At 40.8% G+C, this 25,455-nt stretch overlaps 1 protein-coding gene across 1 annotated transcript; it reads right to left on the bottom strand.

Moving 5' to 3' along the window:
- Nucleotides 1-4,443: 4,443 nt before the first annotated feature.
- On the bottom strand, nucleotides 4,444-17,570 carry IL10 (interleukin 10). Its single transcript, XM_083509102.1, has 7 exons — nucleotides 16,425-17,570; nucleotides 13,875-16,182; nucleotides 11,410-13,393; nucleotides 10,290-10,352; nucleotides 8,960-9,109; nucleotides 7,248-7,313; nucleotides 4,444-6,098 (listed from the first exon to the last, which is right to left on the bottom strand). Exons 3-7 carry the CDS (start codon nucleotides 11,566-11,568, stop codon nucleotides 6,006-6,008), a joined length of 531 nt encoding a protein of 176 aa, XP_083365228.1. The 5' UTR covers nucleotides 11,569-13,393; nucleotides 13,875-16,182; nucleotides 16,425-17,570; the 3' UTR covers nucleotides 4,444-6,005.
- Between the last annotated feature and the right edge of the window lie 7,885 nt (nucleotides 17,571-25,455).

The following is a 25,455-nucleotide window of genomic DNA, read 5'->3' as shown; positions in this document are numbered from 1 at the left end:
GAGCACACTATGTCTTCTGCTGCTGTGGTTTCAGAGATGGAGCATGTTCACCCAGAGGAGGAGTAGGCCAACTAATCCTAGCTCCCATTCATGACTTGTGGATTGATTAGAAGGCTGAGGAGAAGGTCTGAGAGCAGCCTACCTTGCAATGTTTTTCCATGGTGTTGTGTTAGTGGCAGTTCTCCAACTTCCCCCATTCTTTGCTCTTTTGGCCTGAAAGCAGAGTGGGGCAGGAAAGGACCATCTCTCCTCTTTTTAGAACATTGCACAAATGGAAGAGCTACTGAAATCAGGACAGCACCTTCCCCCTTTTCTCCCCAAACAAGTGAACGTGACTTTCCTTTAATCCTTCATATTCATTTGAAGAAGTTGCCACCTACCCAACAACTTTCTTATGCTCCATCTCCATCTTTTGGTCCCCAGATATTTCCAGGATTTGTCAACAAGGATGTGACAAAGAGATGATTAACACGTGTGTTCCTTGATGTAGCAGGAAGAAAATATCCAGTACAGGGGATGATACTGTCCCTAATTTCATTTCTGTGGTTAAGTGAGTGAGACAAAGGGCACCTCCAGATGAACTGTTTATTGAGCATTTATCCTGCTTGCACATAGATTAGAGTATGTCTGGTATTTAATGAGCATTCATTCTGGTTTGTTTGAGGGGTGGTTATACCACAATGAACTTTCATCCTGAATTCATCTTGATTTGCGTGTGTGGTGGTTATATCAGAAGCTCTACGTGGAGCAGGGCTTTTCAGTGTGGCTTTCCCTGTTCCTTGGAACACTGTTCCTGTTCACAATGCCCACTATCTGCCCTTTCTGGAAACAACTGGAAACATTTCAATAAGCATTTCCAGCTGGATGAAAAGGTCTCTGCTTTGGGAATTCATTTTGCATTGCTTTAAAACCTGTTTTCCGTTGTTGTTTTGCACTGTTTTTAAAAAACATTTTAATTGTTTTTATTATGTTTGTAAATTGCCTTGCTGTGCAAAGGCTGAAGTCTTCTTATTAATAATCATAGACTTTTCAGTGCATTTCCTTACCTCTTTCCCAACCATAAAAAGTTGTTTTAGAGAATGGGTTTGTTGTAACAGAGCATTTTAATCCACTTTAATTGAACAAACCTAAATTTCTGGTATGCTCTTGAACACCCCCAACCCCCAACAAACTACTGTTACAAACGTTGGGCTCCACCACCACTCTTTGCCAAGTGGTGAAAAATTCCCAGGAGGTTCCAGGCACTCATCCAGGGTCTGCACTCCTTTGGAGAATTGAAGATGTAGCAGAGACTGTTGTAGCTTTAAAAAATATTATTTATTCACAAATTTACCCCTTCAGTCTGCATGGAGGGAGTAGAGATCTTACAGCATTGTCATCTCAAGAAGGGCTTGTCCCCCCAGAAGTGCAAGGCATCTCTCCCAGCCAGCCTTCAGCCAACCTGCCCAAGATGGATCTCCATCTTTGTTCTCCCTTCTTCTTCCAAGTACAACTTGCGAAATACACTCTTTCCCTCTCACCTCAAGCATATATACCATCAGCATAGCATCTCTGTCTGCCCAGGCCCAAGATTCCTCTTCGATGGGCCATCAACAACTTTTGTCATCAACAGCCCTCTGGTTCTTGTGCTGGTCACTCACCCACATGATGCCTGTTAGTCACCAGTTGTCTTTATTCACAGTTTGTGTTATCTATTAATGTTTTTTTTTCTATTTAGAGTAATACTGACACTACTATACTTTTATCCTTCTCACCAGGATGCCCTTCCAGAAAGAGCTAACCTAAACTCTGACAAAGTAATAGTGATTCACATTGGATATCACCCTAGCTCACGGGTTATTCACGAAAAGTACAGCCTCCAGAATTATGCAAGTTTGGATTTTGTCTATGTGTAGTTTTTGTCATAGATAGATCCCCTCTTCTGGGCCCCATATTGCGGTCTCTGCCTGTGACTCTTTTCGGTATTAAAGGCACAGGAAGTACATCACATTACCACCAGCTATGCTATCTGTCTCAAGGACTTGGAGATTATCTGTAGGGTTTTTATTCTTCTCCTCATTCTGTTGTTGTGGTTTTTCCAAATGTGTGTGTCTATGGGATATTTTCTGAAACTATTTCCAGTTTTTGATCACATAATCATCTCTGGAAAATAAATGCAATGTTCTTGTTATGCTCCCTTCCATCTTCCCAACTAGTGAGGAGCTCCAGGGTCAGCATTACTCAAATTTGAGTTCCTTTTTGGAGGAGAGATCACTGGAGACTGCCCATTCTGAGTAATTAGCCAGCAATTTCCCTAGCAAAAGGAAACCTGCAGCCAGGATTGGTGGGCCATAAACCCATAGACAATCCCTTTCCATAAGCCAGACATGAACTCTTCCATAAAGTGCAGGAACAATGGATACATTTTGTCCTGTAAAAGCAGGACTCATTTTGCAGACAGATCATTACAAACAAAGTAGAATTTCATTCCCCATTTCATACATAATAATGTAGGGTTGCCATATTCCAAGAAGTAAAAATCCAGACACAAAAAGTTGTCATTTTGCCAATTCCCCCCGGACGCTGCTAATGCATTTTTAAAAATCAGGAAATTCCACTCACCTTAACACAAACTGAAAGGCTGATTAGAGTACTGATAATGAAAATATGCTCATGCTGTCAGTGTTATAACTAAATCTGGAGGACAGTTTAGGCAGCAGAGAAACCAAATACAGTGGTACCTCTCCATTCCAGAGGTCCGTTCTTAACCTGAAACTGTTCTTAACCTGAAGCACAACTTTAGCTAATGGGGCCTCCTGCTGCTGCCGTGCCACCACCACGCAATTTCTGTTCTCATCCTGAAGCAAAGTTCTTAACCCAAGGTACTATTTCTGGGTTAGCGGAGTCTGTAACCTGAAGCGTATGTAACCTGAAGTGTATGTAACCCGAGGTACCACTGTAACTAAATCTAAATTATGTGAAAATGTGATGATAAAAAACAACATGCAACAGAAAACCTTATGTGAGCAAGTTTCAGATTTAAGCAAATGATAAGGCAAGGCAAGGAAGTTAAAACTTGGTACTCTGTTTCTAGTTTGATGTAGGTGCTGTGAGTCACATGTATAACTGTTAGCAATGCATTTTAAAATGTTTCCTTTGTGCACTATTTCTGTATGCTGATAAAGAGGTGCCAGAAACATGCTCTTTTTATGTATTGTTTTTTAAACTTTGTTTCAGAATAATAGCCAAAACAGACACACAACAGGCGCTATCAGTAATAATGTAAGTTACCTATACCTCACCTTTATACTTCCTTTCTTCTGGGTTATTTTTGATGGTATTGTTCCTCATGCATAAGAACAGAATATGACTTTCACTGCATTGTAGTTTATTTTCAAACTTAGGGAAGTTTGGGTGGAGAGCTTTATTTTAAAGATAAACCACTATTTACATAGAGATTCCCTTGTACAATAAACTCTTGTGATTCAGACTTCTCTTCTTGCTAATACTGTTTACATATGTTGCCTGTGTTTTTGGTGCTTCCCATACTTTTAAGGTTGCCAAGGTTTATTAGTGTGTGTCTTTTCATTCTGCAAACCATCTCTTCAGTTGTCTGCATTGCACAGCTTTCCTGGTTACCTGTTTCCTGAAAACCCCATTGTGGCATTTGTACAGAGCCCCCGGTCGTTTCACGGACTATTGACCTGTACACCACTATTTTATTCTTCCGCTGCCACCAATTTTGTGGAAAAAACCACATCTGACTGGGTTGCCACAGCCACTCTGGGTGGCTCCCAACAAAAAAAAATAGTAAAAATACAACACAACAGCAAACACTAAAATCTCTGAACAGGGCTGCCTTCAGATGTCTTTTTAAAATTACATAGCTGTTTAGCTGTTTGACACCTGCTGGGAAGGTGTGCAGCAGGGTGGGCACGACTACTGAAAAGGCCCTCTGCCTGGTTCCCTGTAACCTCACCTCTCGCAGTGAGGGAATCGCCAGAAGGCCCTTGGCGTTGGACCTCAGTGACTATAGGGGTGGAGGCACTCCTTCAGATATACAGGGCTGAAGCCGTTTAGGGCTTTAAAGGTCAGCACCACCTTTCTCTGTGGACCACCAGAACCGAACTCTCGCGTAAGTGGCAGTTGCAACACTGCAGGAAGCCATGGTGATGTTAGCAACATTACAGCTGGAAAAACCTGAGGACCCTCAAGGTGCTGAGTGGGATGGAGTAGCCAGCAAGGAGGAGACGGCTTAGCTAACATAGCAATGCAAAAAGAAGGGGAAGAAGCCAGAGAGCCCAGTTGAGTGATTCACATCCCAGCAAACCCCAGCAGAAGGAACAATGACTCAGAAGATGAGATTGGAAAATCAACCTTTTCATATTCTTATTCCAAGTTTCATTCTTCCTAACCTTTCCATATAACAGCAAGTTAAGAATGAATAAGTGTCAGGAGCTGAGATTTTTTGTTTTTTGTTTTACTTTATTTTTATTGTTCATCATGGGGTGCCTAATGACATCAGAGTGTGTTGGACGTAAACAAAAGCTTTCACATTTCCTTATAAGCTTACATAACAAAAAGCAAACATGCTTAATCATCTGCTTTGAGGTTGAAAATCATTCTGATGCAGAAGAAAAACATTTACTTCCTGTTTAAAAAAAACAAATGCAAAATCAATGGCAGTAACAGTCTCACATTTGTCAAGGCAACTGTAACCCAGATCCGCAGAAATGCACAAGCATATTGTGATTTGATGCATTGCTAGCACAGGCAATAAAATGTACCAGAAGTCATGTCGCAGAGACAGGTATTATTTTTGCACGAGCAAACAACAATGATATTAAATTTTAAAATATTTCAGTGCATGTTTTCTTTGTTTGACCTATTTATTTATTTCCAAACTTCCACACCCTAAAAACTTCCGCACCCTTAAAAAAAAGATCACATTCTAAAGGGCATTGCCATCAAAATACTGTGAAAAGTCCAATAAAAACAATGAATTATTAAAAACAAAACAAAGGCAGCATTAAAAGCAATTCAGCAGGGGGAAAAATATATCAGCGATGAAAAACCCTGAGATAATAATTTTAAAAAATCACCCAATCTCTGGAAGTATAAAAAAACCAGTATAGGCAATGAATTAGCCTCCCTGAGATGAGAACTCTGTAACTTGGGAGCCCTCAACCAAGAAACCTTTCTTTACAGTTGCTACCCATCTTGCCTCAAATGTTGGGGCACCTTGAAGAGATACTCCAAATTTAGGTCCCAGTGCATGGGCAAATAGGGGCTGCCAACCTGTACCCTTCCGAATGCTTCCAAATCCCATTGTCTCTGACTACTGTGCATGCTGTAGGTCTAAAACATCTGGAAAGCTACAGGTTAGCTATCCTTGCATTAAAGGTAAGCACCAACACTTTGAATTGTGCTTGGATGTGGACCAAGAGCTGGTGGGGGTCTTTAAGCCCTGGTGGGTTGTGTTCCCAATGACGGGTTTCAGCTAGCAGCCTGGTGGCTGTACTTTCAAACTATCAGTTGTTAACATCTGACCTGAAATGGAAACTGACATGCTCAGATGTACTTAATATTGTACAGCAGACAGTCCCCTTCCTGAAATTAACAACCTGTTTGAAGTCTTTAGATCATGGTGCTCACATTTAAATCCAAAATGCTGACTCAAACATAATAAAGATTTAGAATCTACTTCTCACAATTTCTCACTTCCTAAAAAGCATTTCCTTGAATGCTACAATTTGGAGCATTCCTAAGCTAAGAGAAAACTAAAAGGACAAAAACACGCTATGTAAAAAGGAGAAGGAGAAGCAAAAACAGGTCAATAAATTACGTTATAGCTTTTCCTTTATAAAAATGTATAACACTGACAAAAGCTGAGGTATCTGTGTTAATAAATAAGTTTAAGTTAAAAATATATAGTATTGTGTAATACTGATTTCTTGTAACACCTTTGCAAAATATATTCCAGTTACAGTTACAGAAGTTAGTTGTCCTGAGTGGAAAAAACAGTTTCATTTTTTCATCTTCATTGCCAGGTATTCTTCAATGTAGTTAATGAAAATGTCAAACTCTCCCATTGCTTTATAGATGCCTTTGCCTTGCAGCTGGAAAGGAAGAGGAGGGATAATTAATTACAAACTGAAGGAATAATAGTTATTGCAAGATAAATATGCATGCATATTCCCATCATCTTTATTCTACTCTGGAGATTTGGCATGTGACAGAATTTTGAACGCTGTTGACCAGGACTGAAGTGATGCTTTCCAAGAAGGAGAGGCAAGCATGGGGAACAGGACTGGGAAGGCGATGGGCTGACAGAGCAAGACTGCCAGCCCCTCCCTGCGACAACACAGCTCGGCACCATTGTGTGAAGCCTAGCCTTCATTTCCCTGTCTTTATTCCATTCTGGCTTGAAGAAGGGAACAAAGGAGAATAATCGTTTTTAAAAGAGGGTCTCCAGTGAAACAAAAGACTAAGTAAACATGCCACTTGGACAAATGGAGTAATAGATGAAAAATCACTGTTATTTAAAGGTTTCTGAGTGCATCATTTGGGACAATGAACACAAATTGCTAGTGTAAGAAGAATCTATCTCAATCAAGCAACCTACACAATTCCTCTTTACAGACATTACTGGATCAGTGCAGGATATACCGGTAGGTCACAGAAGGAAGCTGCTTTGAAACTACAAATTGGACTTCAGGACACTTTTTAACAGCATTCTTAACGCAATAGGAAGCAAGTCCTCATTTGTAACAGTACACAGCATAGGCATCACTTGGACATTACTTGGATGATACAGAAAATGAAAGAAAGTTGTTTTGAAACTGAATGCTCACTCCAGACAGTAGAATATAGCATTTTCAGCTTCGCTGATTGAGTTGGAAAATAAAACATTAAGTACCACCTACAACTGGTTTATGTGTGTGTTTATTGTAGCCTGCCCAAGGGTGTACATTGCATGCCCAGAAGAACACCTAAAAGCCTGGGTGCAAGTACAAAGTTGCATTCCCTGCACTGTGAAGTGAGTTTGCTCCCTCTGCTTAACTTCCACTTGACAGTGCTAGTCTTCTCAGGTTTTAAATGTTTTTAAACAGGCAAGCCACAGAGTTATTTGAAAAGATCCAATCTACAGTGTATGTAGTAATCCAGAAGAGGATGCATGACTCACACACACTAATTGTTTTGGCTCCTTGATGTACTGTGCAAAGCCTCTAAACAAGGGTGTTTAGCCATGGGATATAGGAACCTACCTTTTCATAGGTTTCTTTGATGTTCCTTATTGTTTTACTCTCCTTTTCACAGATGAAGAACCTATGCTGAAAAGAGGAAGCAGAAGAATGGTGAATTCAGTGGCTTTCTTCTGGTTATCCTTGAAAATCCTAAGAGCTCTACTGCGCACTGGCCTGATTCAGCAAGGAAGAGCCATCAGTGCAATGAAGAGCCACCCATGCAATCAGCTGCTGTCTACGCAAGGGATACAGATGTGTTCCACTGGTGATGCTCATCCAGGCAACACGGAACAAGCTGGATACATCTTTGGCCTGGTGGGGATGTGCACCACAATCCAAAGCCAAGCACCACGGAACGCAAAATCAGAGAGGGAAGAGGGTAACTTCTGCTTTGTTTCAGTGCAAATGCCTTTCCCTACAGCTCTATACTTGGCAAAGGTCCAGCCCAACTCTGATGAGTAAGTTCATGAATACCCCTCAGTCCTAGAAAAGAGCTTTGAGAGGAGAGTTTCCTCTTGCAACTCTGCTAAGCACAGAGGGTTTCCTTGTGGCCTTGCGTGCTTGTTTTCTGAGTCATACTGTGACCAGATGACACAGTGAGGACACCACAGCAAAGTAATGTTAGGATGTGGTACTGAATAGCTCTGTCATCTGTAGTTGTGCCTTTGTAGAAGCAGCAGCTATTAGGTAAGAATTTTACGTAAGGTTTATGAAAGAAGACATCAGCACTTAACTTATATATTTAACCATAGGCTGTATGATAAAATGGTCAGTTTGTGCAGTCCCATACATAATAATCCTCTCTCTGTGTGCTTTATTAATCTGCTTATGAGGTCACCATTATAGAGAAGGTAACCTCATTCCTGAAGGAACTACAACACTGTGCTTAATGAATACAGCTATGTCAAAGACCACGTGCATCCTACAGTTGTGTGCAGAAATTGTGACTGGGTGCAGAATTGAGTACAGAAAGAATCTTGAATTTAATTTAGGTTCTAGACCTGAAGGTTGTGAAGATCTGTTTGAAATGGTGTAAGTCATGCATAGTGAAACTTTAAATCTAGAGGACAGGCTGTGCTGGATTTCTAGTATCTGCCGTGCCGTGAATAACTTTTTGCATTTGCTTAAATAACAGTAACAAAATTAATTTGGCAAAATAAGCAAAGTTATGCACATTGTATGCTTACGATGCATAATTTATACATATTATGGATTATGCTTTTCTTGGGACAAAATTGTGATTACCTGGGAGGAGACATTTTTATCTTTTTTGTAGCCCAGAATATACATAACACTGACTCTGACACCTGAAGAAATGGTGAAGGCACCTTGGCAATGCCTACATTTTTGAAATCTCTAAGACAGGGGTTCCCAAACTTGAGTCTCCAGCCTTCCCTAGCTAGCAGGACCAGTGCTCAGGGATTATGGGAACTGTAATCCAAAAAACAACTGGAGACCCATGTTCTGGCTTATATTTTCTGTCCCCACAACACTTTTTACAAATAGAAGTGGAAACTATTCTCTTATCTTTCAAAATAATATATTGCACTTTAGAATGTAGTCCCATTTTGTAGAGCACTAATTTTGCATAATGAACATGCTGTTTGTTTCTAGGGTCTAAGCACCATTGGATGCCATATTTCACTCCTCTTGAACAGTTCCACAGAGGCAGGAAACTGCAGTTTGATTGGGAGCATGGCAGGTGGCCTAGGAAAGGAAACGGGCCGACTTACACAGCGCTTGATTGTCTGTCTCAGATCCAGCAGCCTCTCTCCAAGAAAGTCTACAGTTCGCTGAATGGCGCTGCCAGTGGTTACGTTGGGCAAAACAACTTCCAGATAAAACTGTATCATTTCTGCCACTGACTGACAGCCCAAGTACCCCTAAAGGAAGAGGAGACAATAATAATGGTAAGAGCACATGAATAAGGCATTTCAGAAATAAGATGGCTCATTATGACTTTTGTTCCATGGATTACGATGTACACATATGACAATTCTGTCGCTGTAAACAATGTTTTCTTACTTCAGAGTTTCCTTGTGCTACTTGATAAGCCAAGATAAACCCTCCTCAAACACGCACATGACATACTTGGAAACTGATGCAAAAAATAATAAAATAATAATACAAATAAAAATTGTGACTCCATAGGCTGCCAACTTATTTATTTCAGTAAATTTTCTATAACGTCTTTCCATTGCTCCATCATAGTGCATGGCAATAAAAATTTTTTTGATACATGTAAATTAACTATAACATCATTAAAACTCCTATTATCCCTAAAAATAAAACAACACAGAGAAAGCCTCAGTTAGCTCCTGATTGCTTGATTAGTCCCAGTTGACAAGAGACCTGAACTCCCCTGCTCTTTAAGATCAAAAGAAGAAGTGCTGCTATAAGTGAGAGAATAACTCCCCTGAGTTATGCGGAACTCTACCTAGTAGATATTTCTTGCTTCTATTGTCTATTCATTAGATCACACTATGCATTCACTGAACAAAGCCCCATGCAACCTCAACACTTTTGAAAGGGAATGACTTCATGGGATATTTTGTTCAGAACTGTTTTTTTCAGGCAAAGGTACACTGAATACTGCTTTTCTTAGTCAGGCTTCTAACAACCTAATATTATACAGTAATGCTGACTGTTATAGGGTTGGCACTGTTGCAATTTCCCCTACAAGTTCCTCACAAGTAAGTACTGTATGTGGAAATGGAAAGTGGGAGTTAAGGGAGATGAGGTGCAGTCAAGGATTTTAACAGTACAGACTTAGAACACAAATGCATATAATAACATGCATTTCAAAACAGCATCTTCTAGCTCTCAACACACATACACTGGCAGATTCACATTATTGTGAATTGTTGTTGTTGTTGTTATTTCTATACAACCCTTCATCCGAAGATCACAGGATGGTTTACGATATAAGAAAGACCCTCTTGCCTGACATGATGTCTAAAATATTGGTCTCATAGTTTATTTCTGCCAAGGAACATCTTTCCATGACCCCATAGATCAGCACGGACTTATTTCCAAATAGCGTGAAGACAATTAAAATCTCACCTTGAAATCTTCCAGTAGATCCTCTTTTAACAACATGATCTCTAGCTCATCATCTCTGGCTTGCTGTAAGAGTATGCAATGAAGAAGACTCAGATAAGTGTGACCCCACTTATCAGCAAAGAGTTTAGAGCATCTAGTATCGCCCAGTTTCTTTTACATGTGAGCATTCAGATTTGATGCAATTTCTTATCTGAGGGTCTTCCCTCTCTACTGCATCCACTGGTAGATAATAGCTATGACAAATATTGTTACAGCAAGCTTTTAATTGCACAGGATATATATACATGATAGTATATGCCTAACCTTTGTATATGCCTAAACTTTTGTGAATGATTAAACTCAGATTTCAAATGTATGGCTATCTAAAAGCTCAGAAATACACCAGTAAAAGCAATATACACTTAAATGTAATCACCAGCCTTCTCTCATGCATGTCTAAAAAAATGGGGCAATGGATATAGAGTTTCAGCTATTCATACATTTCATCTGTTCTTGTTGTCCTTCACACATGCATATCAACTTTCTCCAAATATGTGGACATTCATGGTAACATAGAATAACATAAATGTTACTCAGGTCCCCTCAGAAATATTTTGGTTCCTAACAAGCTTTCTCCCCTTCCCAAAATCAGAAAATGAGTTAACCTTAAAAGTTTTTCTTGTCAGTTTCAAGCACAACTGTTCGCATAATTTCATTAGACAGCATTTGAAATGAAAGGCACAATCCATCAAAAAATTCACTGAATCCCATTCATTTTGTTGGGGCTTGCACAGGAGAACTTCTTGGTGGTTTGTGTCCCAAGCAATGAATCTCTTGTACTTATCAGCAAGTATTTATTTTATTAAATGTCTATCTCAACTTTCTTCCCAAAAGTGTCCAGGATGGCAAACAGAAAAATAATAAAACAATACAACAATATTTTTTTAAGCTGCTTAAAACACGTCAACTGAAAACATTTTTTTTTTAAAAAAATCAAAACATGGAAAAACAAATAGCACAGTAAGCTATGTTAAGTGTTTTCAATTGCTATACAAAAAGAAGCAAAGCCTTTTCCCTCCACTCTTCCTAAACTCTGGATCCAATAGAAGCTGCTAGAGGAAGAAAGGATCATCATACTCACAAAATAATCTCTAATCTCATAAAATGTGACCCGCAACTCCCGGAGCTTGTGAGGCAGGATGTCTGCAAAACGCTTACAGCTGCTTTCGGAGAGATGGCCCTGTGCATTCTCGAGGTTGAGCACCAGGGACAGAAGAGTAAAGGCTCTGAGAGAGTTCATGCCTTCACAGATTTCCTTTGTGGTTCAGCTCAATTTGCAAGAGGCAAAAAGCCAGATCTGAATGCCTATCACCTTGATTGGCTCCTAATTTATACCATCCAGCTTCCTTCCTCATTTCGCAGGATATGGTACTCAAATTAACCAAAAGGTCAACCTCTTCCCATAAAAAGTTTTTTTTTTTTAAATAGAAAAAGAATTGCCAAGACCCCTTCCTTCTATCTTTTTACATAATTTCCTTCTTGTAAATTTAAACGTAGGAAAGGAGAAAGGAAAGATTGTGCTGTGTTAATTACAGTATGATGGAAACATAAAAAGGTGCTTTTCTCATTTATCATGGTATTTTGTTCCTTTAGTTCCTAAATTTTAGGTAAATGTCCTTATTGTAAGGGAGAAAATGACCTTTCACTATTTAAATCTCTGAAAACCCAATTAAATTGTTGTTTTTCCTGTTAAACTGCCACAACTGGTAGGCAAATCAATTTCAGATTTTTAAAACACATCTCTGAAAAGCGTAAAGGTTTTCCCCAACTATGTAAAATCCCCATATATATCTCAATGCAAATAAGGATTAACCAGACAAAAATAACACAAGAGATTAATTGTAAAACAATATATCCTGTTCGTTTCATGTTTGCTAAGGAGATGCAGCTAAAATCCCCATGGGTTTAATATATCACCTATTTCAACTGCAAATATTATTCCTGACACTTTTAAATTTTTGCACTTTTCTAAATATATATATGTATGTTTTTCTGTATTGTTGAGCGCTGCATAGTTCTGCTCTGGGCTGTTTTCACCATGACCAGACTATCTCTGTTCAACACCGAGGAACCTACGAGGTTCCACTGGTCTCTGGGGGTGGACCATCTGAATTGGTGCCCCACTGCTACAAGGTAAGACTGCCACCAAAAGTCCAAACTTCACCTGGAAGTGGTCTCACCACAACAACATGGTAAGGCACTCCACTCTATCCAGACCACCCGCCTCTCTACTGGGAGCAAGGGCTAGATCAAGGGTACACCTGCTCTGTGCATTGGCCAGATAACCATATGGTATGAAACAGTCCCATGGCTGCCATGGAGGCCATGAAATCTTGGGCTGGCCTCGAGGCATTTGCAGCACACATGCTGAAGTCACCCAGGACAAGAGACCTGGGTGGTTCTTCCAAAACCACACTGGAGGCAGTCTGGAGACCAGCTCAGTAAGCGAGGCTGTTGAGCTGAAAGGTACACCAAGAGTATTCCCAGCCGGCCTCCATGACTGACATGGAATGCAGACGAGTAGTGGGAGGTACCAGCTGGGGAACCCCCAAGGGAAGAAGGCTCAGACCAAGGAACTGGTGATGGGATGACAATGAGTGGTCAGAGGGAGAAGAGAGAGCAGACCAGGAGGAGGAGGTGCTGAAAGCTGAAGAGGTAACAGGGTTTAGTGAGCAGGAAGAGGCTGTGGCAGAGTCAGAATTAGAGTGGAAGCTGAAGAGGAGGGAGGCCAAGAGGTAGATTGGTGGTGGCTGCTGAAGAAGCCAGTGAGTGCCCCCCTCTTGCTGTGACCAGCTCCCCTCCTCCCTGGACAAAGAAAGAAAAGTCGAAGGAGCCTCAGATTGCTTGGGAAGGACCTGAAGACGAAGGAGTCTTAGAGAACAGAGGGAAGGAGGGGACCTTCTGTCCTTGCACCTGCCTCATTGGGGCAAGACCTGCTGGGAACAGTTGCTGTGCTCACCAGAACTTCACAGACACTCTTTGAGTTATTGCTAACCTGCTCCCGACTCCTGTCTTGACAATGACCCCACACCAGATGCAGTGCAGCTCCTATGCAGAGAGGTTTCCTAGTGAAGGACAGTTAACTTCTATGAACCTTGGCAAATGTCTCCCACTCCCCAACCCTCTGGTCAGAACAGAAGCTGCGCAGAATGCCCAGGTGGGCACAGCCATGTCAGGTTAGGGACATCCCCCACCCATCTCAATTATACAGATTAGATCAGCCTGTTTATTCACAATAAGATAATGGATCAGCACAGTCTTATAATGAACCAGCCTAGCATTCAGTAACAACAACAGCAGTCCATTGGGCACAGCTTCCAATGATACCACAGGTGGGAAAGTGGTTAGTGCAAGCAACACAACGCATGTATCTATAAGTCTCCATCTGACCCATCCCCCTCCAGCCATGTCCTCTTCTCCCCCCCCCCAACCACTGGCATGCTTGATTATCTGTGAGTCCTCCTTAGTCTGTCTCCCTCCCAGCCACATCTTTCGAGCACCCTCCCCTCAGAATGCACACTCTGTTCCAGGCCCTCGCAAACTCACAGTGCAGGCAGTACAATCCTACGTATGTTTGCTTAGAAGCTGCTCCAGTGTAGCTCAGTAGAAGCTGCAATCCTAAATGTACTGACAATTATAATATTATAATCACAGGACTTTGGGAAAACAGCACTGTTCTGCTGTCAATATGTACTTTGGACGGCTAGGAGAAACTCCTACTGGCATCCTTTCAAATGTTATGTTTGGAACAAATGCCACAGGCGAGTACAAAGTGCTCCTGAAGTGAATGGGAGATTGTAATTGTGCTTTGCAGACAGTTTTTGCATAAGTATGTCAACATCTGTCAATAGATTTGAGATGCGATAGCTAGGTGGGACCTCTGTAATATCTAGAGGCAGATGCACCTAGCGTAGTAGATGCTGGCGACAACCAAGAAGGGATGACCACCACCTTGCTGTCATGCTTGTGAGCTTCCAGAGGCCACTGGCTGGTCACTGCTGAGTTTTATTTAGTAAGGCAATTCTTCCATTCTTCCATGAAATGTCTGTGTTCTAACCTTTTCTGCAGTGGGTGGGGAAGGAAATTTACATTTGTAGAATGTAATTTACATTTGTAGAATCTGATTTTTTTTAAAAAAAATTGGTGGTTGATTCCAGTAATATTTCAGCATGGATTTGATTTGATTTGCTTATTGCACATGTTCTCTCTTTCCCAGATTCTTTTTCTTGATGTCAGCACATACAGCATTATACTTGGGGTAACTGGATTGCCTCTCAGAATGTGTCATTAAAACTGCTTCTCTATCATATTCCATCTGAAAGTGGTCTTTTTAAAGTCTCTTGAGGGAATTGTGTGTTTTATATACTTGCAGTGGTGGACTATTGTGTAATGAAGAAACAAAAGGGGTGGAAAATTACATGGGTAGGGGAAAAGGGATTCGGTCTGAACACTCATATAAACCAGGAAAGCGGACCACAGTGGCAAGAGGAGCGCTGTTAAGACTGCTGCCTTCACCTCACTTCACAAGTTCTAATATTTTTACTTACAATTCAAGATGCTAATTGATATAGTCAATAAAACTCTGAAACAGCCATGGGCCATAAATACTGTAGCTTCAATGTGAAATTTCTGTCACTTAAACCTATTGATTTCACTGGTCTTAAGCATGCCTAAACTCTGCTGCATGATGGACAAGCCCTTTAGTCTCGGAGTATGATATTATATACATGCATGACTGGTCTATAGGAAAACTTTCTCGCATATTTTGCTTTATTAATGGCAGTTATAATGGCATTAGTAATAATTCAGACTGGATTTCAAGATTTGATATTTTAAGATTTAAAATATGTGCTGTTAATCAGCAAATAGGGAATTTTGATTGCTATAACGACTGTGTTTCTTTTTCATATACAACTGCACTAGCATTTTCTATTTTTTTGTCCCAACGTTTTAAAATAAGATAGTTATAAACAATACCTAAATTCTATTCATATTCTTAAAAGTATGATTGGCCATGATCCATTCCCAGGGCTTTGATAAACTATGGGCCAGAGCAGTGATGACAAACCTTTTAGAGACTGAGTGCCCAAACTGCAACCCAAAACCCACTTATTTATCGCAAAGTGCCAACATGGCAATTTAACCTGTATATCTTCATTTTTCTCTGTGTTTCACGTTTCTTCTTTATGACTGCTGTTTTAATAAATAATCCTTCATTAAATTATCTTTTCATTGATATATAATTTTATGGTATAACTCAGTGCTTTTTTTCTAAAAAAAATGTTTAGGGGTACTCTCATTTTGACTCAAGAAAATCTCCACTGGGGAAAAATAAATACAGTTCAAATTGGGAAAAATAAATACAATTAATTTCTTCTCCCATTAAATTCACAAAATGTTTAAGGGTATGCATCCCCCTGTGTCCCCACAGAAAAAAGCACTGGTATTACTCCAAAACAAAGTGGTGTTATGAGCCATCAAACCTCTGAAATAAATTTTCCCCAGGAGGTTCCACAATTCTGGACACTAGTGTACACTGGAGGGCTGTATTAAGAGCCACCCTCTCCCAATTTTTAATATGAGATAATAATGATAGTCTGCATGTGCACATGCAAATATAAATAAATAAATAAACCCAACAAGATGGGCAGGGTATAAATAATAAGAATATTTATTATTATTATTATTAGCCATTTCTTTGGCTGCTGTTTGATCGCAGCCTCCATGGAATGAATTTCTCTGTTAGCTTCCGTGGGAAAGCCCAGTGAACATGTAAACCCAGCAGCCCCTTCTTAGGTTGCTGTCTTTATATGCTTACTAACCTGGGAGTTAAGCCCTGCTGAACTCAAGACAGCTTTGAGAGCCAGTGTGGTGTAGTGGTTAAGAGCGATAGACACGTAATCTGGGGACCCGGGTTCGCGTCTCCGCTCCTCCACATGCAGCTGCTGGGTGACCTTGGGCCAGTCACACTTCTGTGAAGTCTCTCAGCCCCACTCACCTCACAGAGTGTTTGTTGTGGGGGAGGAAGGGAAAGGAGAATGTTAGCCGCTTTGAGACTCCTTAAAGGGAGTGAAAGGCGGGATATCAAATCCAAACTCTTCTTTCTCCTGAGTAGGAAAATCAGACTGGCTTGAGGCCCTGGTGCATCAAAAGTCCATGCCTGCTCAGCCCCTCGATGCTCGCCAAGCTTTGGACAGTATGTGCGAGCCCGCCACTCCTCCTCCACCCCCAGCACGGAAGCTACGGCTCTGCTGGGGTGACGGCACGCGTGCCCACAGAGAGGGCTCTGAGTGCCCTCTCTGGCACACATACCATAGGTTCGCCACCACTGAGCCAGAGGCTGCAGGGGAGAGTAAGTCAGTACTTCATAAATAAAAAAATGTGCACTAATCTTTCCATATTGGTGGAAGGACCATAGGTAGAACATCTGTTTTGCATGCAGAAGATTCCAGGTTCTACATCGAGTTTAAAAGACCATGTAACATGTGATGGAAGACTTCTGCCACTCAGAGTGGACAACGCTGGGCTAAATGGGGGTGGGGAGAAAGCAGTTTTCTACATTTGCTGGGAGTCTTGCCCAATATGAAGACAAAAGTGAATTGAATTTTTCACATTATCTCTGAATGGATATAAATAGTAATTTGGATAAATATTGTGCAATGTTTTTATCCTGGCTACTGTCCCACACTTCTTTCTCTCCATCGTTATTTTTGATCTAACGGAATGTGTTGAATTATACCTATCCTCTTTTATGGGTTATGCATATCAAAGTAGGTGTGGCCAAGATGTGATACTGGACTCAGTGAGAATGGCAGATCTCAAGGTTATTTACCAAGTCTTTCCCAACAGCTATTCTACACAGTTTGGAAATTCATAGACTGCAAAATTTCTAACAGCTGGCATTAAAGGCCACTATGGTGATCTCTGAATCTCAAATTGTATAATTTTTTATCTGGCAATTTTATGTGTTCAGTTGCATTTTTATGTTTGATGTACTCTGGAAATATATTGCAATAGCTGAAGGCTGATGCAAATAATTGTTTTCCTTTGTACACACTGCCTTGTGTGACAGTTTTCTGGTCTGTGACATGGTTGGCTTGCTTAAATGTTTTGGAAGGCTGTGGTCAATCACCAGTGCTTACATAAAATAAATACTGTTGAAAGACTGGTGGTGATTGGAATACTCCAAAAGCTGCCTCTTATTTGAATGATTTATTAAAAAATATTTCTTATAAATTTTTTCTTGTAAATTTCTTGTAAATTTCTTGTAAATTTTCTTGTAAAATTCTTGTAAATTTAACAAGTAAAGTAGAAGAAGAGAAAGGGGGAAAAGAAAGAAAGAAAGAAAGAAAGAAAGAAAGAAAGAAAGAAAGAAAGAAAGAAAGAAAGACAATCTACAGTTAATACTACTAATAGCAGTAAACAACGAACAATTCACATTGCAGATACAGGGACCATAAGTTCATGAATCTTAAATGAATCATATAAATTAATATAAGCCTGCCAGATACCAAAATAGGTATCCACGCAGAATTGACATATATGTGAAAGTTCACTTTTGTTGTCCAGACTTTAATCCCCTTTGGAATATAGTTTTAAAATACATGAACACCTGCAAATATCAAGGGTTTTACCAGTATAAAATTGATGTGTCAACAATGTGAGACTAAATATATTATATTATTATATTAGAATATATTACTGCACGTGCCCTAGTCATGTGTCTCAACAAGGCACTTCCAGCATTACATCTCCAGCACCTAGCTGTTTGAGACAGTGCCTTCCTCTAAACATCTGTAGGTCATTGTATACATTTGTAGGTCATTGAAGTTTCTCTGAAGCAGAAAGGTTTATGATAACCTTAAGCATTCTGCTCAGTTCTGGATGTAGATGTCAGAACAAATGGGACCAAAAGGTGAGAACAGAACACACAAACAATTTCCTCCAACACAGCATGTTTGCATTTCCATTTTTCTAGTGTAACGCAATCTATGCATTTGTTCATCTCCTGCTTTGTGGTTGGATTTAAAAAAATATTATTAGCGACAATTTCTAGCTCTAGTTTTCATGAAAGAGAAAGCATTAATCAAACTGGCCTCGTGTGAGATTGCCGCAGTTTCATGTTAGTTTCGTATTCACAGAATGCTGATCTGACGCGCAACCTTTTTCTCCTGCATCATGGTTTTCTAAAACACCCAGTTCTTTTGTGTCATTCAGCATCTTTGGTCCGGTGGAATAATCCTCTCATAATACTACGTTCATTTAGGAAGCAACTAAACAAGATATGGATCAAAATGCCCCACTTTTGACAACCATATATGTAGACATGTCAGATTGGGGCTGTGGGGCTGCAAACCTTTCTCCACAGTTCCCACCACCCTCAGTCTAACTCTCCTGTATCCCCCCCAAAGTTGATGGGCATTGCCATTCCAATGGTGTGCATGAGCCATGTAATGCGATCAATTATTGGGGCGGGGCTGACCTGCCCCCCCATATTTTATTCAAGTTGGCACTCCTGCATTGTACTCTTTGTATCCTAAAGCATTTTTTAATACACCCACATCCCTCTGTATGCTCTTTAGGAATAAGATGTGTTGGTATCATGCGTAGGAAGCATGTTACTATTTTCTGCAGATCATGACATTGCAGTTTCAGTTTTAATTCCTAAGCTTTGCTTATTGGCATACTTGGAATTCAAACTGACAACTGCTGTGTACTTGGTGAAAGAGAAATCCAGAAGGATAATGTTAGATAATATATCTTCTTTCTCTCTTTTAATTCCCCCACCCCCCAAACATTTTCAGAATGAAAAATAATACCATCTCTATGTCATTATTTTCTACTGTGAGCACAGGAAATACCCGGTGATATATTTATTTTATTTTAAACTTTATACACCACCCTTCATCATAAGATCTCAGGGAGGTTTACAGAATAAAAGCGTGCAATAAGCATGATGCTGCATTCAGGAAAAGCTCATGCAAAGGAAATATGTGCCTGGCATCACATTACATCTATACTTAGAACTCTGTTCTGGTTGATATCCATCTGTCTTGGGAGACAATGGAGCCTTTGAGGGTGACATCAAACTGTTGGAAGGTTACAGCACCTGCTGTGGCTGTAGAGGCTGATACGGGAGAGACATGTTTTGTTGCAGCTGGGGTAGATGAATTATGTAATAATTGAATTAAAATCAAGGTGGCTGGATGCAATGCAACAGTTTTGAAAATGGCTGGTTTTGGGTCATTCCTTTCCCATCATCTGCCAAAAAAGCCCTAATAATCAGTCAAGGTGTCCTGGTTTCTGCCCAACACATGCAAGCAGAGACTCTTATTTATAAGTAAGAGATCTTTACTCAGGCAAGTAATGGTACAGGCTCAGCAGCAGACAGTGCTCAGGAGGCACAATTCAGCAGGACAAGAAGTTCAGAACTGGACACAAGAGACAAAGATATGCCCCAAAAGCTCCTCTCCCACCAGCTTTTAAAGACAAAGTGTGGTGTGATCACCTGTGAGACTCTCATGCATTGTGAGAATGTAAAGCTTTCAAACGCACTCTGTTAGGGCAGGTGGGTCTGCTCCTATCTGTGAAGGAAGCATCTGGTTCCAGGAGACAAGGCTGCACCCTCCTATTCAGACTCCATTTCAGTCTCTGCCACCTTCATGCTCCCCCATTGGCTGATCAACCCCATATCTGCTCCTTCTCTAAGGCTGTCTGCCCCACAGGAAGGTCAGAGAGGAGAGGCAGCCTCCCCGCTCCCCCTTCCAAAGTGTCCCCCCCTCTCCTCCAGCCCAGGTTCTACCATTCAGCCTCCTTCTGTTTCTTTCTTCTCCTGTGTCAAAGCCTGCCAGTCCAAATCCAAGCCTGACAGTAAAGTGGATCTCATGACACAAGGAAGCCTAACTGCTTGCAAAGGACACTGAGGGCATATACACAAATCATAACCAAAAGACTGAGTTTGTTAGTGACCTAAAAGAGTGTGGGTGGGTAGGTGCTAAATGGAAAGTGAAGAGTGGTGTGCAAATTATCTCATAGGAAAGCTTTCTCACCATTACCGAATGTTAAGGAACCCAGAGGAAGAAGCAGTTTATTGAGTGGAGAGGAGCCACTGCACAAACTTCCCGGCAGGTGTTGTCACTGTTGCTTACCAGAAAGAAGAGGGGAAGGATGAGATGGTGGGGAAGTCAGCATGGTGCAAACAACAACAGAGCCAATCTGAGGCACCTGCTCATGTGTTTGCACCATGCTGTCCTCCTCACCCCCTTGTTCTTTCCCTTTTTTCTCCTGGTAAGCAACAACAACCCACCTGCCAGGAGGCTAACATAGCAGCTCTTCCCCACCCTGTGAGCCACTTCTGCCCAGGAGTCACCAGAACTACTGATCAAACAAATCTGCAGTTGATTTACTTCACCCAATATAGCCTGGTCTGCCAGGCAGTTGCTCTCCAATATCTCCGGCAAAGGTATTTCCCAATCCTGTTGCCTGATGAAGGTGAAGGGATGTTGTGGGGCTCTCAGTACAGTGGTATCTTGGTTCTCGAACTTAATCCATTCTGGGAGTGTGTAGGCTTATGGTCTGATTGGAGCAACAAAGCTGCATTCGATTTGATTCAGTTTGGTACAGAGGACTGTGTTAACTGGCTGCCACAGCACAGAAATAGGCAAACTGGACTTGCAGGATGAATATCTCCCAAGGTGAGAGATTGAGAGATGACAGGAAGGCTCCCAGGTGAGAGCTGGGAGGGTCTGTCATTTTCTGTGATCAAACACAGGACACTCTCTATGCAAAACATGAGCCTCATGTGCTATGAATGATGCAAACTGCCACTCTAATCTTAGCTTCATTTTTCACATCCCAAAAAGCATTGTAACTACGACATACAAAATGACTTAGTTTCACCATCCTCTTGCAGTGCCTTGGAAGGTTGCACTCTGCTTTCATGTGAAGCTTCTAGTGGAAAGTTCTCAGGTGGCTCCACAGAGTGAACATAAGTTTGGTCTTGCAACAAAGGGTGTGAATCTGTATGTGAGGAGGCGGTGGGTGTGACTTCAGAGGGCCTGAACACCTCAGTCCTTCCATCAGTTTTTATGCAGATCAACATCCTTTCAATACAATATTTTCACATTACTTTAAGACAGGGTTCACCAACCCTTTGGAACATGTGGACATATTAGCAAATCAGGGAAAGTGTTGAACACACGCACATAATGCAACTAAGCACACACCACAATGTATTAAAAACTTGCTCCAATAGAATGTTTCTTTTGAGCCTAATTTCAGCATGGGAAGCAACTCAGAAACTCAGACCAAAGCACAGAGGGACTGAGAAACAAGTCCTTAAAAAAATAGAAAGAAGCACAGATCCAGTGTGAAACTTGGAACATCAGGACCCCTATTACATATATTAACAGAGACTATGTTGCTTTAGAAGCAGCTTTGATTGTGTGCACCCAATATGGAATAATGGACTCCATCTTATCTTTTGGAACAGCTAAGAAAAACATTGGATAGAGTAAAAAGAAGAAATGGAACTATAAGCAAACAAATTGTCAGGCTTCAGGGAATTGGCTTCCTCCCCAGTGGCAGTAGATAAGAAGATCAAACAAAAGGAACGTCTTACCAGTTAGAATCTTTAACAATCACAGTGAAAGAACAAAGAACACGTCTCCTAGAAATGGCGGTGCTCCCAATTAAGGGTCACTCCCCCCCACCATCCCTATTAATCTACATCACTCTTACATCTTGTAAACTGAGTTTGTACCTTCTGCGCTTTCTGTTCTAACACTTTCTGAGATCTCTGTGTCTTTGGAGGGGGGGATTTGAATGCTGTCCAGAGACTGTGAATCTGTTAACTCTCTCTTCTAGCGTTTCTTTTCCTAGCTGTTCCCCATCCAGATTTCCCAGCTTCTGCCTTCTGAGCTCTGCCCCTCTGCAAACCACTGTTCCAAATCTATGCTGCCCTCCTGCTCCTGGAAAGATTTAGGATCAGGATCAGGGGGAGGGGGTAGCTCCCACCCTTCTTCCTCAGTGCAGCCCTCCTCAGCATGGTCCCTGATACAAACATATCGCACAAAGATTAGGAGTAAATATGAATACGCTAATCATCAAAAGGTCTATTACTGCTGGGAGAATTTTACATATTAACTTTATACTCTTTTATAAGATTTTGTGCTGTGCACCACTTAAGAAACTTAAGAAACAAAATATTTTGCTATTTTAGGGTTTTGTGTGAGAGTTTTTTTGTTTTTTGTTTTAAGACAATGGAAAATAAAAGTACACATACAGACCAACATGTACTTTTATCTATTTTCATTTTCTTGAAAATAGAAAAAATCCGATTGGTTTCAATGAGACATACTTCCATATACATACATGCTTAGGAATGCAAAATGAGGCAGCATTCCTGTATAGAATTAATCTATTAGGGATTTCAGCAGACTGAGCTTGCACAGGATTCATCCCATGGGCAAGATCTAACACCACAGCAATGAACACTATAGGACTTCACCTTCTTTCCCTCTTTCCTGTACCCACCTCTGCTACAAAGGATCCCACAACCCCCCAGAGCAGATTTTGAAGGAAATGGAATAGGGAAAGAGAGGCAGGATATGCCCAATTTTAAGACCTGGGACTCAGCTCAATTGGTAAAGAAAACACATTTTATATGTGCTGCATATGCATTATAACATTCTGACACCAGATGATGCTGTGGAGTTCCGTTTTTGCCAACCTGATTTCCCATACAAAGTTTACAATGTGTTTAACTGAAATGCTTCTTTGATGTGTCTAGATCCAGCCTGGGATGTCAGTTGTGCAATGTAGGACTCTGCAATTGGATATCACCCCATGGCTATAAAGTGTGTTTAAAAGTCAGGCAACAATGTAAACTTGAAACCAGAAGCTCTAAAGAATCTTGGCACATGTTTGATGCCTGCAATCTCACTTTTGAAAACTCAAAAGTAGGGGTGGGGGAAACTACCCTATTGAAAACCAAGGAATGATTTATGCCTAAATTCACAATTTCTTTGAAAATCCACAAGTAAAGTTGGGAATTGGTGATTGTGCTAAAATTAAACTGGTGGTTCCTATATTTGCAGGGTGAACAGGAGGCAGACTATTGTGTAAAGAGACTGGGAAATTTTACAAGGCCTGTCATGCTCCTTGAAATAACTCGTCATCAGTGTTCTTTGTTTTATATAACTGCTTTAAGCAATCCCCTAGAATTCCACAGTAACATATCAACGTGCCTCTTTCTCTCATGCCTTTTCATTCTTTGCTGTCTACTAAGACATCTATATCTAGAAATTTGGTATATCAAATTCCATGTCTTGAAAGGTGACACAAGAATTCCCTATTATTCATCTTCTTAAAGTAATATGTCAAGCAATCTATTTAAAATGAGTTGGCCTCTCTAACGATGACTAATATTTTCCAATAGCAGTACCCTTTGCATTTAGACACCATCAGTGGGTTTTTTCTCTCTTAGCAAATACAAAAATTGTTTTTCCTGGGAACTGGATTTTGTATATGTATGTCAAGCAAATAAATATGACTCATATTGATGTTTGTATGTACATTCCAAGTGACTCTAGAAAGGCAAGCTGTGGTGTCTCCCTTTTCATAATCATGACCTATGAGCAATTTGGCCACCACGCTCTTTCTTTCCTGTGTCCATCTGCAGTCTTGAAGATCAGTGTTCAGTATGCAAAAGCTTTCCCAGGTTCAAACCATAAAAATATGTAGAAAGACTTTCTCGGTGAATGCTCTCTAATGACTCTGCAACTCAATGGCTCCACTCCTGCTTGAACTAGGTACAACCGCTAGTGGCCCTAAATGGAGATGCCCATTTCTGCCCACATCTAAATCCAGCAGGTTTAATGAGGTTCAGATGAGCAGAATGATGCAAATACACCCGTGTCCGTATCGACTGGATACATCGATCTCTCTTGCTCAACGGGGATGTTGATTTTCCTGTATCATCATGTTCACCAGATTCAGAGCAATAGGGTGCTAGAAGGTCCTGTTTATTTGGGCAAAGTAAGGATTTATTGTAGTGTTAGCTGTAGTTACTCTCTCTCTCTCTCTCTGTGTGTGTGTGTGTGTGAGAGAGAGAGAGAGAGAGAGAGAGAGAGAAAGAGAGAGAGAGAGAGAGAGAGAGAGAGAGAGAGAGAGAGAGAGAGAGTACACACATAGCCCACACATCTGCCCAAGACCAATACTACTTACAGGACATTCTTACACCAACTGGCTGCCACATTCAGTTTAATAAGCAGCAAAGGAATGTTTAGGAAATTTTTAATGTTTGATGTTCTATTGTGATTTTAATTCTGTCGGAAGCCACCCAGAGTGGCTGGGGAAACCTAGCCAGATGGGTGGGGTATAGAATAATAATAATAATAATAATAATAATAATAATAATAACAACAACAACAACAACAACAACAACAACAACAACATGGATCTGAATAGTGGAGCCACTGCATACATGCACGTTCCTTGTCTGCATCAGAGCTATCTGAGATGCAGGGGAGTGGAGTGGGCTCTCTGTTGGGTGTCTTAAAGCTGTGCCTCCACCTGTGCTCAGTATGTATATCTCTAAATAAACTCAAATATCCAGGCAATGTATTTGAAATAAATTCCCCATAATATTGTGTTATTTAGCTAAGAGAAACTGTAAGCTGTAAGCTGGAAGAAACATAGTCAAAATTCATTGGTTTTGCATACAGTAATATTTATATTTATAGAAACAAGCTGGGAGACGGCTTGAACACAAGTGGAGGAAAGATCCGAATGAATGCAACCGAACACTGGTAAAGGCTCATTATCGAGCCTACCTAGTGGCAGTGAAGGCAGCAAAGAAGGCATACTTTGCTGCCTCCATTGCATCCTCATTATGTCATCCAGCAGAGCTTTGCTGGGTTGTACAGGGCCTTTTGCAGGCTGGCCCAAAGGAGGTGACAGAACCAACAGTAGCTCTCTGTGACTTGTTTGCAAAGCATTTTGAGGACAAAATCGCTCACATCCTACAAAACCTTGACTCTGCTGTTATAGCAGATGAATCTCATGGGGTGTCCAGAGCACAGTCTAGTCCTGTTGTGTTGGATGAGTTTCAGTTGGTAAGGCTTGA

This window comes from Podarcis liolepis, assembly GCF_965112155.1.
Source record: "Podarcis liolepis genome assembly, chromosome: 6".
NCBI lineage: Eukaryota > Metazoa > Chordata > Lepidosauria > Squamata > Lacertidae > Podarcis > Podarcis liolepis.
This window is presented reverse-complemented; position numbering and strand designations above follow the sequence as displayed.